At 47.2% G+C, this 19,381-nt stretch overlaps 1 protein-coding gene across 1 annotated transcript in view; it reads right to left on the reverse strand.

Annotated features, from left to right (window-relative positions):
• The window catches only part of LOC144161870 (uncharacterized), a 212,942-nt gene that overhangs the window by 149,870 nt on the left and 43,691 nt on the right, over nt 1-19,381 (reverse strand). Inside the window, exon 3 of the mRNA XM_077692447.1 lies at nt 6,750-6,841. Within this exon, the coding sequence (XP_077548573.1) occupies nt 6,750-6,841 (92 nt within the window). The remainder of the gene's footprint in view (nt 1-6,749; nt 6,842-19,381) is intronic.

Genomic DNA, 19,381 nt, shown 5'->3' on the forward strand with positions numbered 1-19,381 from the left:
TCTTGCGCAGACCTGCTTAACTGTTTAGAGTTTAGTGTACCACAAAAGCCCACCAGGTCGCATCGCCCGTTCTTGGCCGCTGCGCGCAACTCCAATCATTCTCCTGTGCACAGAATACAGAATTGTTACAACCGCTTCTTTGAACGCCTTGACATCTTTCAGAAATCCTTTACAATTTACCGTACAGCGCTGTTGAATACAGTATGTTAAACACCTATGATATGTCTGTCGCTCTTTTTTTTCTGGAATTTGGTTTCTCTGCGGTTGTGTCTATCCAACTGATAGTTGCCTATTTTTGAAACTGTTTACTGTCATTTGTTCGTATTATCATTTGTCTCTACACTCCGTTGTTTTTGTTGTATTACTGTCAAACTTTGTTGCTCTGCCTGTCGTGTGGCCTTTACGACCGGCAGAGCAACATAGGCATCTTCTTTTTTATTTTTTACCTGTACCCAGGCTCCGCCTGTGCTTTATTTCTCATTTCACTACTTCAATTTGTGTGTCTTGTCGCTTGTTTGTTTCTTGTTATATGTTTCTTGTATTTTGTTTTCATGTAACTACCCGTGCGCCAGCACTCAGGCCTCTGGCTGTTCCTGGGCACGTAAATAAACATGATTGATTGATTGATTGATTGATTGATTGATTGATTGATTGATTGATTTCCAATACGGGAGTACTATTTGATTCTTCTCTGACTTTCTCTTCCCACGTTACACAAATTACCCGTCGCTCTCTTCGATGTCTGGGTGCTGTTTGCAGATATTCTAGAGAGTTTAAAGGTCCTCTTCCTTTTTTCAAGTTGTATTCGGCTCTCTGCTTACCTCTTCTCGAATACGGCTCTGTTGTTTGGAATGGAACTTGCAGGTCCAATAGTGACCGTATCGAAACAGTTCAAAATAAGTTCCTTTCTATCTTTAGGCACCGTTTCCGTCATGTACAAGAAGACGCTAACGGCAGCGTGCCTTTTCTGAGAAATCTTCCTTCCCTTCGGTGTCGACGAATGCGAGCTGATATTATCTTTCTTTATAGACTTCTTCATGGGAATATTTTGTGTGACTACTTGGTTACACTTATCAATGTCAACTTGCCGAACAAACTTTTCCGAACATTTCGAACTTTTAGAACAGATGCTTTAAGTAGAAGACGCTCGTCCATCTGCAGATTACAATGTGCATATAATGAATATTCTGATCGTCTTGATATATTCCAGAGCTCTTTTTCTTTGTTCTCAAACGACTTGAAAACTGTTGTAGCTTAAGTGCCTTTATGTCATTGCAAATTTATGTGCCGTATTTATTTTAGGCAAATCATGTTCTTGTTTGTTTGTTTTTCACATTTGCTGGTTTGGCATTGCTTCAATTTCTGTAGGTTTGGGTGCCAGTGCTTGTAATGCTGAGCTTCTTTCAAAGTTGAAACTTCCGAACATTTTGTTATGAAACCTTCGTTTTATGCGTATTACGTATCTCTGTCATGTTCAGTGAGTATTTCCTGTTTTTCACGTGCCTTGAACATTTCGCTGTCCGAGTGTCATGGCTTGCAACGCTAGGTCTCCTGTTTCTTTTATTTTCTTTTTTGGCTGTTTTGCTTTCTGAGGTTACTGTAACTATCTTTACTTTATTGTTTCTTTCATGCATACGGTTTTGGGTGTTGTGTTGTCTTGATTTTAGTTTGTTTTTATGTATGTTTTGTATATGGTGTACCAGTACCAAGACCCTAGGGTTGTTCCTGGGCACCGAAAATAAAGGTTGATTGATTGATTGATTGAATACTGTTAGCCCTTGAGGGCTGTTACAGAGGTGGGAGGAAAATATTGTTCCACAAACATGTAACACCAGTTCCGCGATAGACAGGCAACGCATTCAGAGAACACACAATGACAGCTTACGCTCAAATGATTCAGTCGTGGGTGTGTCAATAAATACATCTGCATCAAGGTTGTTCCACTCAACTATAGTTTTTACAAGAAAAGAAAAGTTGAAGACATCAACGCGTGGCACATACGGCATCACAGCATGAGAGTGACCTGTTCGTGGGGACACTCGCCCTGGGGGGTACAAGTATAGCCTGGAATCCAAGTTGAATTTATTATTATACAGTTGGTACAAGAATTTCAGCCTAGCTTTTTTTCTGCGCGCTGAGAGTTCGGGCAAAGCGGCACGAGATAATTGTGCAGATACAGACTGCGTTCTTCGGTACGCACCGAAGATAAACCTTACGGCTAGCCTTTGAATCCGTTCCAATTTGTTTATCAAACCCACTTTGTGCGCATCTCACACTATACTAGCGTACTCCAGTGTCGGCCGTATAATTGATTGGCACGCCTTTAGCTTGACCTCAGGTGTAGCATCTTTTAACTTTCGCCTTAACAGACTGAGTTTGCGTTGAGCAGATCCGCAGATGTTATCAATGTGCTCATTCCAGTTCAAATTGTTCGTTATTGTGACCCCGAGATACTTAAGCTTACTGGCTTGCTCAAGTGGAATTTTAGTTATTGTGCAAGTAAAAGGCAACGGGGTTTTCTTGCTAGATAAAGTCACGTAAGCCGATTTATCAAAATTAATTTTCATGTCCCATGTAACACACCAGTCGTAAATTTTTTGAAGGCTTTCGTTTAACAGCACTTGATCTTGAACATTCTTGACGCGAAAATAAATGAGGTAATCATCCGCAAATAAACGTAGTTCAATCTTAGAATCAATGTCATTAGCAATGTCATTAACATATAAAAGAAACAAAATTGGTCCTAAAACCGACCCTTGCGGCACACCCGACAAAACCGGCAAAAAAGATGATCGTTCACCAGCTATTTGGACATACTGTTTTCTATCGGTAAGGTACGCGTGAATCCATTTCGCGATTTTCTTGTTAAGTCCAAGTTTATATAATTTCTCAATAAGTTTAGTGTGACACACCCGATCAAAAGCCTTTGAAAAATCAATGGCTATGACATCGATTTGCTCCTTGTTATTAATTGCAAGGCCGAACGCATGGGACACTTCAAAAAGCTGCGTTACTGTCGACAAGCGTCGGCGGAAACCATGCTGTTTTCCGTAGAATAAGTTGTTAGTTTCAATGTATTCAACTAGATGTTTCGATATTATATGTTCTAACATTTTGCACGCTGCGCATGTAATGGAAATTGGTCTATAATTTTCCGGCAATAACTTATTGCCCGCTTTGAAAACAGGTACAATGCGTGCAAGGAGGCAGGCTTCGGGTACAGCTCCGGTACGCAATGACACAGCAAAAATTCTCAACAAGAAATGGGATATCCATTCGCAATAGCGCCTCAGGAACTGATTGGGTATTTCATCGGGACCACAAGATTTTTGGTATCCAGTTTCAGTAACAACGCTACAATTCCATCTCGGGAAATGTCGATATCCTTAGTATCTCCACACACTGACAAAGCATCAGTCGTATCTGAGGGGCGCCTATTACTGCTAGGTGTAAATAACGAATTAAACATACTGTTAAAAGCATGAGCGATCAAATCTGGCCTACTACCGACGCTTACGTTTACCTTGATTTCATTAATGTCGCGCTTAGAATCCGATAAGTACGTCCATGAATGGGACTGCGTTTTCTAATTGCTGAAAGCCAGTTCGGTAATATTTTAACAGGTATTAAAATATACGAATGAAGCGACTGGTTCTGAAATAGCGATTATAAAAGTTCCATCAGCTTTCTCGCAATACTCAAACTTACGAAACTATTTAGTTTAAATCTGTATAAATCGGAATCACTAAGCTCACATGCCGGATTGTTTCAGTGTCTGCGTTTGTGTCACGCGGTACTGTAGCCCCGACCTAGCACATCAGAATGGCCAGGTTCCGCTGTCTCACCCTTCGAAAGACGCTCCTCTCCGTTTTCTTCCGACGCACGGCCGGGCTTACAGCCGCGGCGTCCGCCGCTCGAGCCCGGCCGCAGCCGATGCTGCTGCGTTCGGGACGGCGCCCCCACGAATCCTAGGTAACGGCTGGCAGAAACTCTGGCTTCACTCTTTCTAGAGCCACGTGTGTGAATTGAAGTGGCGTCGCATGTGGAATTGTTGTGGGGGTTGTTCACAGCTTTCCTTTCGAACCACCTTCACAGCGTGGATTGAAGCCATTTTTATGCTTCCGTCAAAACACTGAGAAAGGTCCAGTCTACCTTGCCAAGCCAAAATTTTAGGAAAAGCACGGCAATCGAATTGGGAGAAAAATTGGCAATAAACCAGTTGGGCAATCACAAGGCAGCAAGATCACGCGGAATCCGTTGGCATCAGCTGACTTCGGCAGCCCTTCCGGCTGATCATCGGGATTTCGGATAGGTGCGTGGCGAGGAAGTTCTTCCGACGTGTGACCGTCTGGCGAGATTCGGCGTTGTGGGTTCCTCACGGTGCCCGAACTCTGGGTGCACTGAAACATCGGGACATGCCTTGTTTCAGTGCCGTGTTGCGGCAACGTTTTGGACTGTGTTAAGCAGGTTATTTAGACTCAAACTTCGAATGAGCACATGTTCAATTAACGTTTTGGTGAACTTCCTGATGTGTGCTGGTGCTTTTGTGTGGTGAAATTTGTGGCGAAATCGTTGTGCCCCGTGTCTTCACGCCCGAACGTAACGGGCGATGTTTCCACTGCTGGGGTGTCTGCGGTCGATCCTTCTGAGTCACTTGGAGAACGAGTTGGCAGCTCTAGACGACGAAGCCTTTCTCTTACGCTGGTCCACGCACTTCATAGTGGTCAGGAACAACATCCTGAGCTTAACTATTGTGCCATATTTAGTCTCAGCTAGTATCTCAACTCTTCCTGTGAGCACCTGTGAACTTTTGGTGGATTGCTTTTGCAGTAGCTTGTTTCACCACCACGGACATTTGTTGTGCAGAGTGCTGAATGCCCGGAGAACTTGGAAACTGACTGAGATTTTTCTGTTTTTAGGGCCGTGTTGTTACCACTAGTGGCTGCGCCCTCAGATGCGATTTGTAATGAAGTCGCTTTCTTCCCACCCAAATTGCATGGATCGCATTTTGAAACCGCCTGATCTCCGCCTCGAAATATCATCACCATGTTATGTGGGCGTCGCTAGAACTCGTGTTACCCGAGTTCCGCTCCATCTCGGGCCTTCTGGAATAACACCCCTCTTTTACACATAAACCTACACGTCTCGAAGCTGCCCTGACCGCTGCGAGGCAACCACATTCAACTATCTTGGGGTGCACACTGCAACCTCTTCTTTCGTGTACGTTGAAGGCGGGATTGAAAACTGCACATTTCGTTTTTGCAAGACCAAATTTTCATAAAGCTACAAGACTAAATATAAGTAGTGGCACAGCCTACACCGATGCCCATCACACTCAATCACTAGAAAGACGAAGGTGAACAAGGCGCACAACACGCAGAAGCGCTGGCTGTACGCGGCAGCCTTTCTGAAGCACACGAGATTCTCACCTTTTCCTCGCTGTGTGGATGTGATCGTTCCTATAAGGACAAAAACGATTTCCCTTGTTATTCTAAAGGTACAAAATCTCAACACCTTTTTGAAGCCTGTCCGTTATACCGAAGAACCCCGTCAACTTGCCCGTTCATTTTAAGTGCGAATGCACTTTATAAGCGACCCCAAACCATCCACCGCCGGCGGCGGCGGCGGCGTCGGCGGCGGCGTCCGCAGTGCTCCTCTATATTTAAAAAAGAAACAGCATCCGGCGCCAGGTTTCGATCCGAGGACTTTGCGGCCGCAGCGCGACGAGCTACCGACTAAGCCACGGACGCCACGCTGATATCAGTGTGAGTAACGCGCCTTATATCTTTAACGCATTCAAACTACGTCGTCAGCGGCGTGCGTTGGCGACTCAGCGGCGTTATAGCGGCTTGATAACTGCGTGGTGTACACGTGATACTACAAACCCGATGGAAGAGATGGAAGAGAAGGCGGCGAGGCGGTGGGCTGCGGGGGCCGAGCGCAAGCGCCGCAAGCGGGCCGACAACCGTGCATTCGCACTTTCACATTCTCCCCCTCGGGGAAATGCGGGGGAATTTTTTTTGTGTGCCGATCTATACAGAGCCAGAAGTCTTGCCGCTGCCATTGCATCTTCAGTCGGGGGATTACCCCGACTCACTTGCATCATTTTGCATGCCCTTCCCGCACCTCGTCCTGTTTCATACCTTGTCGCCAAATATTATGGCCCGTACAGAGTTCCAGGGCACGCTTCACTGCTCAACTAAATCGTTGAACCCACCGCGCCAACGTAGGGTCCTCGTCGCCTTGGGACATTTTTCAAGTACATATGCCAAACCTATTCCACAAATGTCAAATTTTGTCGTCACCTTTACTTAATTAGGATGGCGTCACCTTAAAATAGGTAATGGCTGCAAAATTGTGAGCGCGCGCGCGGAACAAAGAGTAGCACAATTCATAGTCATATCCCGTTCGGCGGGCTTGTACAGTGGTACCCGAAAAAGCCCAAGCAAGGACGCTTGAAGCGTGAGCCGGTCTCGCGGCGACCTGTATTCGGCACTTGTACATTAAATAGCAGGGCTTAAATATCCCCCCGTACCGTCGGCAGACCTTGGTTGTGCATGTGCGCACGTGTGGCCGCATACGTGGTACGAATCCACCGGGCTAGTACTACTATTTTCTGTGTTTTTCATACCAACTGAATTGGAGGTACAAGGCACCATTATTTTAATTACTGCCTCTATTGGGGAAGGAGGGGCACTTACAGTCTGAATGGAAGGCGGTTACCTGTCGCCTTCTAGTCGCTTACGTACCTCTGATTCTTCTTTTAAACTTGCAGGCACAGTGGACACGGTAGGGCAGCCTTCAAACTCGTAGCTCGCAGGCTGCAATTGTCCCTGGTTGCCTGCGAAAACCAAACGGGCGTGAAATAATTCATTCCTGATCCAATAGGAAGTAAGGCTTATCTTTTCGAAAAATTAACAGTATTTAAGCACTATGTTATGATTAAGGTTTCAGTAGTAACGGTCACCAAGAGATAACGCACAAGCATTAACCAAGCTACTTCTGGGCTGTCCAAGAAATGCCGCAAGAAACGAGACAGTGAACAAAGCTCAGGCAGGCAGCCGTCTACTTTTGTTTCCTAATTCCATTCTCTAGGCTATTGCATTGTTTTTGCGGCTCTTGTCAGACATACACCCTGCATGTACATATGCCTTCCTCTACATGTATTTTTACACACTTTACTTTCACATTGACAATAAACTGAAACTGAAGTGAAACTGAAATAATATCAAACATTTTTTGCGGCTGATCCCAATAGGCTATGCTCACACGGGGGTACCTACTGAGCAGCTCACCTGCAAACTATTCGGCTATTTGGCAACGTATATGCATTCCAGTATTCATGTTAAGCAAGCACAATCAACAATGAACTACCTTGACCAGTAACTGCGGGGCCAGAATGCAACTCCGCCGCAACATCCCTGCTGCGCCACCTAAACGCTTCTGTGGCTGCTCGTAAGCTCCCTAGGCAACGTGGCTGGCGGTCAGTCACACATTCAGTCACACCAGACAACGCACCTGGGAATCCTTATGACCTCCCACAAAGATGAGCACTGTTTGAGATATTAAATCGAGGCCACGTTACATATTTCGCCATCCAGCAACCTCAGGTAAACCTGGATGTAACGAACCTCTATGTAACGAACTCCTGGATTGAACGAAGTTTGTCAATTACCTAGTGCCACCCCCATTGAAGCCCATGTGTTTCCGGCAGGCCTGTAACGAAGGCGTTGCGATGCTTAACCTCGATATAAGGAATTCGCTACGTTGCTGAGCCACTTTTTTTACCAATTTTCTGCAGAATGGGACAGTGAAATGCACTCATTTAGCGAATTTCGTATCGCTGTTTATATTTCGTGGGTATGGTGCCGTTAGACGCATCAACATTAGACACTGGATTACATGCGCCGGAGCATTGCGTAAATCTTATTGAAGACCTTGCGCTCGCAAACCCTGCGAACAAAATCGTTTGGAACGAAATAAGTCAAAGTACGCTACAGCGAAAGCAGCAGGATTTGCGGGTCGGCAGCAGTCTTGTGGGTGTGATTGGCGAGCGACGTCATGCTGGCGCGTCGCTTCGGCAAAGCTGCGACCACATTGGTCCTGCTTCATGGCAAGTACGCCAAGCGATTGCGTTGCGACAAGCTCAGCTTTTGGAACGCGGCGGAGGCATTCCACGTAGGCGGCGCACGGATAAACACAGCAGCTTCCGCTTCTACACGCTGCCCTATTGAGGCGCCAACTATCGGCGCTCCTTAGCGTAATGATGCACTCCTTCCCGTCACCTCTACTCCACGTCAGAACCATCTGAATGGACAAGTTAGAAGGAAGGACATCCGGCGTGTTCGTACAGCTTTCCGGGCATGACTTCATGGCTCAGTCGGTAGAGCGCTTCACACCTCCCTTTGCGGCCAGAGTGATCGCGGGCTCGAAACCTATTGCCGCCGCGGCTATGGAACTTTTTTTGCTGATGTCATTTCCGTGGCCGATATGAAGTCCGTGAGGTTTCTACCCCGGCATGAAACACTTTCGTGTTAAAAATCTATGCCATCAATACTGTCGAATCTCGGCGTTTGCGGTAGCTACACTAAGAAGTTTTGCGGCGGTCGTTAACGTTTCTTCCCGTTGCCGTTTACCAGCAGCTGCAAGTCCACGGGAGATTGATTTCTTCGGCGATAAACCTTTTGTCGGTGGCATTTTGTATTTCCCAGTTCTTTCAGCATCCTGCCTATCCGCGACGGGCACAGCCAGTTCTTTCTCTCTTGCAAACAGAAGTTTCGGTCGGTTCGTCCGATTTGAGATCCTCCTGCAGGCTGCATAATCTTTTCCCAAACGTTTCTCATTACCTCGCGCTGCATCAGAGTGCTTTTCGCCTCCTTGGACCTCTCGCTGCAGCCGTCCATGTTGTTATAAATATGCCGAGCTCTCCGTTGTCGCTATCAGGTTCTTCTTCGGGCGACCTTTTTCGGCTGAACAGTTTTCTGCTTCGAAGGGGTCATGATGTCATGGCCCGTTTTGTGCCGATCAGCCCCGATCTAAGGAATCTTCGGGTTTAATTTAGAGTTTGTTATTACATACGCTTTGTGATCCCCACGACCCAATAATAGTGTAGGTGACTTTGCAACCAGGCGCATTTACAACTGAAAATTCTGTATTTGAAACAACGCATGTTATCGGTGCTCCTGCTGGCGACGTCTCTCTGAGCGTGGCTTGGGTTACTTTTAGTTCGTTTGCAATTTCTACCATGCCACGTACTAAGAAACACTCTTCCGCAATCTCGCTATGACTGCAGAAGCCGGAGGCCGCACGTGACCGTCGGGAGGAAGCAAAAGGGCTACGTTCAGACTCGTTGCGCTTAGCCTCGTAGGCTTTCCTAGGTGGCACTGTAGGTGTTGACGAACCTTGGCCTGGATAAACCTAAACTGGCACTAAAATATATGAAAGTGATTAAGCCACTGTGCTCCTTATTCTCCGCTCCTGAGCTTTAGCTTCAGCGTTTGACCAACCGATTCAGCGCAGTCACTGTACGGGCCATAAGTGCTTGACGACGGCTGCAGCCGTGTACATGAGTAATCGTGTGGAGTCTGGGGTCGCTTACCACAAAAGGAAAATCCTCTTCCACTGCTTAATCGTGAATCCGTACCGATACGGCGTCGTTAGTAAGTCTTGTGTTTACTGACCGTGTCTTGTACCGTGCCACTTCCCCCCGCCCCCGTGGTATTGCGGCCCTGGTATTAAATGGTCCTTCCTCAATGCGCCATGAGTGACTTCATGGTTTTTCGTTATTCCCGTGTTTCGGCCCTATGATTGACAGAAAACTACGCCATCGGGACGACAAAATCTCTGTATTTTAGTTAGCTACAACCTGAACGTCCCCGATGGTCAACTGCTGCACGTCCATTGGCGAACGATTGCTGAGGGGACATTGCCAAACATGACGATGTTGTGGCATGGTCCCGATATATCCACCGCCGGAGGACAGACCATGACGGCAACCGGTCGGTGCCGGTGCACCACTCATGTCAACATTTCTCACGCCCTGTGAAATTTGTCTTTGTGGAGAACTGATAAGGAATGTCATTATTGTATAACTGAATATTGCGCCATCATCGACTTGAGTGAAAACTGGCTGACACTCTGGAAACCTGCCGCTCCTGCAAGTTCTCCTTCGTTAATGTCCGCACCCGCAAGTGTCGTACCAGATCAGGTGAAGCTGCCTCGGCGTCCCAGCGTGTTTCTACATACCAACCACAGGACAGGTTGTGCTTAAGGACAGTGTTCATCGCGTCTTAGAAAAAAGGCTTTGCGCATGGCCCAGCGCAGCTTCGCGATGGGCGTGAAGTTTTCGTTATGAACTTCAAGGACGAGGCACCGCATTTCACGAAGGGAATGGCTATAGCCCAACAAGAATGGGAGCCCAACCTTATGGCACATGTATTGCTAATATAACTTCCAGAAGAATGCTAATCACTATCAACTCATACTCCCGTATATATGCCCTGTGGCAAAATAAACGTTCCTAGAAAATGCAGTTGAACTGCGCACAGCTGTGCCGTTTGACGTAGACGTCGACCCGAGGCTCTTACCATAGCGACAGATTAGCTATTGCAGCTGCTTCACGACTTGCGTTGCTGCTTCGGTATCCTTACCTCGTTAAAAGGGAACACTGTCGCGGAGCACAGGATTCTTACCGACGCCGCCACACATCCCTGCGAGATACACGTCATCCACAATTAAGTGGGCGACATGCTTTAGGACTACGTTAATCAACCGTCGGAAAGCATCTGAAACGCGCCAGTCATGCTGGGGAGAAAGAAAGACGGAACACTGCGGTTTCGGGTGTAGTACCGACGGTACAAAGAGGTAACCTAGAAAGACGTTTATTCTATTCCACGCATTGATGACACCCTTCAACGGCCCCTTACATCTCAGCTCTACCGCTACTGGTACAGACATTCTGTCGCATCGGTGCCTGCGCTGTCCCAGGCCGATGTGACTCAGCTTCCCGGTGAGATTCGCAAGTCCATTGGCATAGCCCTCCTACTACGTAATCTGCGGCCGACACGCGGTCTCCGCGACATCCAAACGAACCCATTTCCCAACGCCATTATACCCCACATTCTGGCCCTCCCCATATACTCCTCGAAATTTCACTTGTTAGGCTCCGGGAAGCATATACAAGATTATGTGGTGCTGTGTCAAGAACCCCCCCCCCCCCAATACCCCTCGTGCCCTCCCCCTCCTCTGAGCACTGCGAGAGAGCACTGACGAGCTCATACCCTGACGATTATCTTTGCCTGGGGAACAGATCCCAAGAACATGGACGCACTCAAGGCGTTCTGTAATGCGAACTCGTCCCCAGGGTTAATCGCTTACAAGGACGTTTAATCCCGCTGCTCAGGCAGTCCCATTAATTCTCGTCGATAGACATAAAAATACCTGCTGGCAAATTGAGTTTGGTTAGCGACAGAGAGAAGGCTGCCTATACGAATTCTAAGCGATGCTGTTCGGGATGTGTACCTCTGCTGCAACATTTCAGTGAGTCAGTGAGCCAATCCGAAACGGCAGTCGTCTGCTGTTTACCTCGCTGAGGTCATCATTTGTGCTGACACATTCAACAAGCACTTACGCTGATGAACGAACTTACTGCTAGTTCTACAAAATGCTGCCTTCATGCTCACAATGAAAAGAGTGCCCATTTCCGAACTACCAGCTAACATACATGGGTCATGCTGTATCAATGAACACTTTCCCGACGTCGTTCGACAAAAAGCCCGTCAGGAGGTTCCTGAGTCTCTGTGCCTAATATCGCCATTTTATTCGCAGGTTTTCCCGTATAGCTGCACCACTAACTAACCTCACAAAAGAAGACGTCGCATTTTAATGTACGCATGACCAACAGCAAGCCTTTGAATAATTGAAGAAAACGCTACAGACGAGCGCACTTTTGGAGCACATTGACCAGAAGTCTGCGAATGAGATTCAAACTGGCGCTAGCAACAAGGATCTTGGTGCAGTGTTGATCCAACGGCAAAGTGGGGATGAGAGTAACAGCATATGCCAGCCGCCGGCTCTCCACGATAGAAAGCGAATACAGAATTACGAACAAAGGGTAGCTCCCAGACGTTTGGGCCCGTCAGGAGGTTCCTGAGTCTCTGTGCCTAATATCGCCATTTTATTCGCAGGTTTTCCCGTATAGCTGCACCACTAACTAACCTCACAAAAGAAGACGTCGCATTTTAATGTACGCATGACCAACAGCAAGCCTTTGAATAATTGAAGAAAACGCTACAGACGAGCGCACTTTTGGAGCACATTGACCAGAAGTCTGCGAATGAGATTCAAACTGGCGCTAGCAACAAGGATCTTGGTGCAGTGTTGATCCAACGGCAAAGTGGGGATGAGAGTAACAGCATATGCCAGCCGCCGGCTCTCCACGATAGAAAGCGAATACAGAATTACGAACAAAGGGTAGCTCCCAGACGTTTGGGCCCGTCAGGAGGTTCCTGAGTCTCTGTGCCTAATATCGCCATTTTATTCGCAGGTTTTCCCGTATAGCTGCACCACTAACTAACCTCACAAAAGAAGACGTCGCATTTTAATGTACGCATGACCAACAGCAAGCCTTTGAATAATTGAAGAAAACGCTACAGACGAGCGCACTTTTGGAGCACATTGACCAGAAGTCTGCGAATGAGATTCAAACTGGCGCTAGCAACAAGGATCTTGGTGCAGTGTTGATCCAACGGCAAAGTGGGGATGAGAGTAACAGCATATGCCAGCCGCCGGCTCTCCACGATAGAAAGCGAATACAGAATTACGAACAAAGGGTAGCTCCCAGACGTTTGGGCCCGTCAGGAGGTTCCTGAGTCTCTGTGCCTAATATCGCCATTTTATTCGCAGGTTTTCCCGTATAGCTGCACCACTAACTAACCTCACAAAAGAAGACGTCGCATTTTAATGTACGCATGACCAACAGCAAGCCTTTGAATAATTGAAGAAAACGCTACAGACGAGCGCACTTTTGGAGCACATTGACCAGAAGTCTGCGAATGAGATTCAAACTGGCGCTAGCAACAAGGATCTTGGTGCAGTGTTGATCCAACGGCAAAGTGGGGATGAGAGTAACAGCATATGCCAGCCGCCGGCTCTCCACGATAGAAAGCGAATACAGAATTACGAACAAAGGGTAGCTCCCAGACGTTTGGGCCCGTCAGGAGGTTCCTGAGTCTCTGTGCCTAATATCGCCATTTTATTCGCAGGTTTTCCCGTATAGCTGAACCACTAACTAACCTCACAAAAGAAGACGTCGCATTTTAATGTACGCATGACCAACAGCAAGCCTTTGAATAATTGAAGAAAACGCTACAGACGAGCGCACTTTTGGAGCACATTGACCAGAAGTCTGCGAATGAGATTCAAACTGGCGCTAGCAACAAGGATCTTGGTGCAGTGTTGATCCAACAGCAAAGTGGGGATGAGAGTAACAGCATATGCCAGCCGCCGGCTCTCCACGATAGAAAGCGAATACATAATTACGAACAAAGGGTAGCTCCCAGACGTTTGGGCCCGTCAGGAGGTTCCTGAGTCTCTGTGCCTAATATCGCCATTTTATTCGCAGGTTTTCCCGTATAGCTGAACCACTAACTAACCTCACAAAAGAAGACGTCGCATTTTAATGTACGCATGACCAACAGCAAGCCTTTGAATAATTGAAGAAAACGCTACAGACGAGCGCATTTTGGAGCACATTGACCAGAAGTCTGCGAATGAGATTCAAACTGGCGCTAGCAACAAGGATCTTGGTGCAGTGTTGATCCAACAGCAAAGTGGAGATGAGAGTAACAGCATATGCCAGCCGCCGGCTCTCCACGATAGAAAGCGAATACATAATTACGAACAAAGGGTAGCTCCCAGACGTTTGGGCCCGTCAGGAGGTTCCTGAGTCTCTGTGCCTAATATCGCCATTTTATTCGCAAGTTTTCCCGCATAGCTGCACCACTAACTAACCTCACAAAAGAAGACGTCGCATTTTAATGTACGCATGACCAACAGCAAGCCTTTGAATAATTGAAGAAAACGCTACAGACGAGCACACTTTTGGAGCACATTGACCAGAAGTCTGCGAATGAGATTCAAACTGGCGCTAGCAACAAGGATCTTGGTGCAGTGTTGATCCAACGGCAAAGTGGGGATGAGAGTAACAGCATATGCCAGCCGCCGGCTCTCCACGATAGAAAGCGAATACAGAATTACGAACAAAGGGTAGCTCCCAGACGTTTGGGCCCGTCTGGAGGTTCCTGAGTCTCTGTGCCTAATATCGCCATTTTATTCGCAGGTTTCCCCGTATAGCTGCACCACTAACTAACCTCACAAAAGAAGACGTCGCATTTTAATGTACGCATGACCAACAGCAAGCCTTTGAATAATTGAAGAAAACGCTACAGACGAGCGCACTTTTGGAGCACATTGACCAGAAGTCTGCGATTGAGATTCAAACTGGCGCTAGCAACAAGGATCTTGGTGCAGTGGTGATCCAACAGCAAAGTGGGGATGAGAGTAACCGCATATGCCAGCCGCCGGCTCTCCACGATAGAAAGCGAATACAGAATTACGAACAAAGGGTAGCTCCCAGACGTTTGGGCCCGTCAGGAGGTTCCTGAGTCTCTGTGCCTAATATCGCCATTTTATTCGCAGGTTTTCCCGTATAGCTGCACCACTAACTAACCTCACAAAAGAAGACGTCGCATTTTAATGTACGCATGACCAACAGCAAGCCTTTGAATAATTGAAGAAAACGCTACAGACGAGCGCACTTTTGGAGCACATTGGCCAGAAGTCTGCGAATGAGATTCAAACTGGCGCTAGCAACAAGGATCTTGGTGCAGTGTTGATCCAACGGCAAAGTAGGGATGAGAGTAACAGCATATGCCAGCCGCCGGCTCTCCACGATAGAAAGCGAATACAGAATTACGAACAAAGGGTAGCTCCCAGACGTTTGGGCCCGTCAGGAGGTTCCTGAGTCTCCGTGCCTAATATCGCCATTTTATTCGCAGGTTTTCCCGTATAGCTGCACCACTAACTAACCTCACAAAAGAAGACGTCGCATTTTAATGTACGCATGACCAACAGCAAGCCTTGTATAATTGAAGAAAACGCTACAGACGAGCGCACTTTTGGAGCACATTGACCAGAAGTCTGCGAATGAGATTCAAACTGGCGCTAGCAACAAGGATCTTGGTGCAGTGTTGATCCAACGGCAAAGTGGGGATGAGAGTAACAGCATATGCCAGCCGCCGGCTCTCCACGATAGAAAGCGAATACAGAATTACGAACAAAGGGTAGCTCCCAGACGTTTGGGCCCGTCAGGAGGTTCCTGAGTCTCTGTGCCTAATATCGCCATTTTATTCGCAGGTTTTCCCGTATAGCTGCACCACTAACTAACCTCACAAAAGAAGACGTCGCATTTTAATGTACGCATGACCAACAGCAAGCCTTTGAATAATTGAAGAAAACGCTACAGACGAGCGCACTTTTGGAGCACATTGGCCAGAAGTCTGCGAATGAGATTCAAACTGGCGCTAGCAACAAGGATCTTGGTGCAGTGTTGATCCAACGGCAAAGTAGGGATGAGAGTAACAGCATATGCCAGCCGCCGGCTCTCCACGATAGAAAGCGAATACAGAATTACGAACAAAGGGTAGCTCCCAGACGTTTGGGCCCGTCAGGAGGTTCCTGAGTCTCCGTGCCTAATATCGCCATTTTATTCGCAGGTTTTCCCGTATAGCTGCACCACTAACTAACCTCACAAAAGAAGACGTCGCATTTTAATGTACGCATGACCAACAGCAAGCCTTTGAATAATTGAAGAAAACGCTACAGACGAGCGCACTTTTGGAGCACATTGGCCAGAAGTCTGCGAATGAGATTCAAACTGGCGCTAGCAACAAGGATCTTGGTGCAGTGTTGATCCAACGGCAAAGTGGGTATGAGAGTAACAGCATATGCCAGCCGCCGGCTCTCCACGATAGAAAGCGAATACAGAATTACGAACAAAGGGTAGCTCCCAGACGTTTGGGCCCGTCAGGAGGTTCCTGAGTCTCTGTGCCTAATATCGCCATTTTATTCGCAGGTTTTCCCGTATAGCTGCACCACTAACTAACCTCACAAAAGAAGACGTCGCATTTTAATGTACGCATGACCAACAGCAAGCCTTTGAATAATTGAAGAAAACGCTACAGACGAGCGCACTTTTGGAGCACATTGGCCAGAAGTCTGCGAATGAGATTCAAACTGGCGCTAGCAACAAGGATCTTGGTGCAGTGTTGATCCAACGGCAAAGTAGGGATGAGAGTAACAGCATATGCCAGCCGCCGGCTCTCCACGATAGAAAGCGAATACAGAATTACGAACAAAGGGTAGCTCCCAGACGTTTGGGCCCGTCAGGAGGTTCCTGAGTCTCCGTGCCTAATATCGCCATTTTATTCGCAGGTTTTCCCGTATAGCTGCACCACTAACTAACCTCACAAAAGAAGACGTCGCATTTTAATGTACGCATGACCAACAGCAAGCCTTTGAATAATTGAAGAAAACGCTACAGACGAGCGCACTTTTGGAGCACATTGGCCAGAAGTCTGCGAATGAGATTCAAACTGGCGCTAGCAACAAGGATCTTGGTGCAGTGTTGATCCAACGGCAAAGTGGGGATGAGAGTAACAGCATATGCCAGCCGCCGGCTCTCCACGATAGAAAGCGAATACAGAATTACGAACAAAGGGTAGCTCCCAGACGTTTGGGCCCGTCAGGAGGTTCCTGAGTCTCTGTGCCTAATATCGCCATTTTATTCGCAGGTTTTCCCGTATAGCTGCACCACTAACTAACCTCACAAAAGAAGACGTCGCATTTTAATGTACGCATGACCAACAGCAAGCCTTTGAATAATTGAAGAAAACGCTACAGACGAGCGCACTTTTGGAGCACATTGGCCAGAAGTCTGCGAATGAGATTCAAACTGGCGCTAGCAACAAGGATCTTGGTGCAGTGTTGATCCAACGGCAAAGTAGGGATGAGAGTAACAGCATATGCCAGCCGCCGGCTCTCCACGATAGAAAGCGAATACAGAATTACGAACAAAGGGTAGCTCCCAGACGTTTGGGCCCGTCAGGAGGTTCCTGAGTCTCCGTGCCTAATATCGCCATTTTATTCGCAGGTTTTCCCGTATAGCTGCACCACTAACTAACCTCACAAAAGAAGACGTCGCATTTTAATGTACGCATGACCAACAGCAAGCCTTGTATAATTGAAGAAAACGCTACAGACGAGCGCACTTTTGGAGCACATTGACCAGAAGTCTGCGAATGAGATTCAAACTGGCGCTAGCAACAAGGATCTTGGTGCAGTGTTGATCCAACGGCAAAGTGGGGATGAGAGTAACAGCATATGCCAGCCGCCGGCTCTCCACGATAGAAAGCGAATACAGAATTACGAACAAAGGGTAGCTCCCAGACGTTTGGGCCCGTCAGGAGGTTCCTGAGTCTCTGTGCCTAATATCGCCATTTTATTCGCAGGTTTTCCCGTATAGCTGCACCACTAATTAACCTCACAAAAGAATACGTCGCATATTAATGTACGCATGACCAACAGCAAGCCTTTGAATAATTGAAGAAAACGCTACAGACGAGCGCACTTTTGGAGCACATCGACCAGAAGGCTGCGAATGAGATTCAAACTGGCGCTAGCAACAAGGATCTTGGTGCAGTGTTGATCCAACGGCAAAGTGGGGATGAGAGTAACAGCATATGCCAGCCGCCGGCTCTCCACGATAGAAAGCGAATACAGAATTACGAACAAAGGGTAGCTCCCAGACGTTTGGGCCCGTCAGGAGGTTCCTGAGTCTCTGTGCCTAATATCGCCATTTTATTCGCAGGTTTTCCCGTATAGCTGCACCACTAACTAACCTCACAAAAGAAGACGTCGCATTTTAATGTACGCATGACCAACAGCAAGCCTTTGAATAATTGAAGAAAACGCTACAGACGAGCGCACTTTTGGAGCACATCGACCAGAAGGCTGCGAATGAGATTCAAACTGGCGCTAGCAACAAGGATCTTGGTGCAGTGTTGATCCAACGGCAAAGTGGGGATGAGAGTAACAGCATATGCCAGCCGCCGGCTCTCCACGATAGAAAGCGAATACAGAATTACGAACAAAGGGTAGCTCCCAGACATTTGGGCCCGTCAGGAGGTTCCTGAGTCTCTGTGCCTAATATCGCCATTTTATTCGCAGGTTTTCCCGTATAGCTGCACCACTAACTAACCTCACAAAAGAAGACGTCGCATTTTAATGTACGCATGACCAACAGCAAGCCTTTGAATAATTGAAGAAAACGCTACAGACGAGCGCACTTTTGGAGCACATCGACCAGAAGGCTGCGAATGAGATTCAAACTGGCGCTAGCAACAAGGATCTTGGTGCAGTGTTGATCCAACGGCAAAGTCGGGATGAGAGTAACAGCATATGCCAGCCGCCGGCTCTCCACGATAGAAAGCGAATACAGAATTACGAACAAAGGGTAGCTCCCAGACGTTTGGGCGATCACAATGCTCCATTTATATCCGTATAGGCGCCCTTTCTTCGTAGTCACTGCACTTTGCTCGTTATAGTCGCTCGTCAATCTCAAAGACCCGTGTGGGCACCTAGCTCGGTGGAGTCTCAAATTACAAGAATTTAGCGTTGATATAACCTGCAAGTTTGGACATAGGCGGAGTGTCACCGATGGCCTCTCTCAAGCGCCTGGCTGTGGGTCGTGGCTCCTAGTTTGTATTTGTATTTATGGTCCTATTTGGGCAGTCCAGTGCCGAAATGACGGCGAGGCAAAGCAAAAGAAGGTACACCCTCCCGGCTATATGTGCATCACCTCGCTCGAGAAGGAACAGAAGCTGCTCTAGTGCACACAACATACAATATACAAAGTCTTCAGATATATGAAGCATTAGGAAAAAATACATTTCACTTCAACACCAGTAGTATAACGTAATATATAGCTATCACTTCATAATAAATATTGGTAACAGCACACATGAGCTAAGGTAGCATAAACCAATACAAGGAAACACTACGACAAAGATGGCGCTTAAGAAGTACTAGAACATACAAACTTGCATCATTGTAATGATGACTCATCTGCGGAACGAAACAGGCCTCGAGCAGCCCGTTTGAACTTGCGACATTCCAGCAACTCTTGGCACTTGAAATTACATCAGGGTCGTCATTACAAAGTTTCATTATCAAATAATTCATATTTGCATACCGTAATTTGTACGAGGCCTGTCTGCAACAACATATGTGTGACGTAGCGCATACCATGTCGTTTGATTCAAAA

The sequence above is a fragment of the Haemaphysalis longicornis genome, unplaced genomic scaffold, assembly GCF_048455015.1.
Source record: "Haemaphysalis longicornis isolate Haplotype H1 unplaced genomic scaffold, Haemaphysalis longicornis Haplotype H1 scaffold_12, whole genome shotgun sequence".
NCBI lineage: Eukaryota > Metazoa > Arthropoda > Arachnida > Ixodida > Ixodidae > Haemaphysalis > Haemaphysalis longicornis.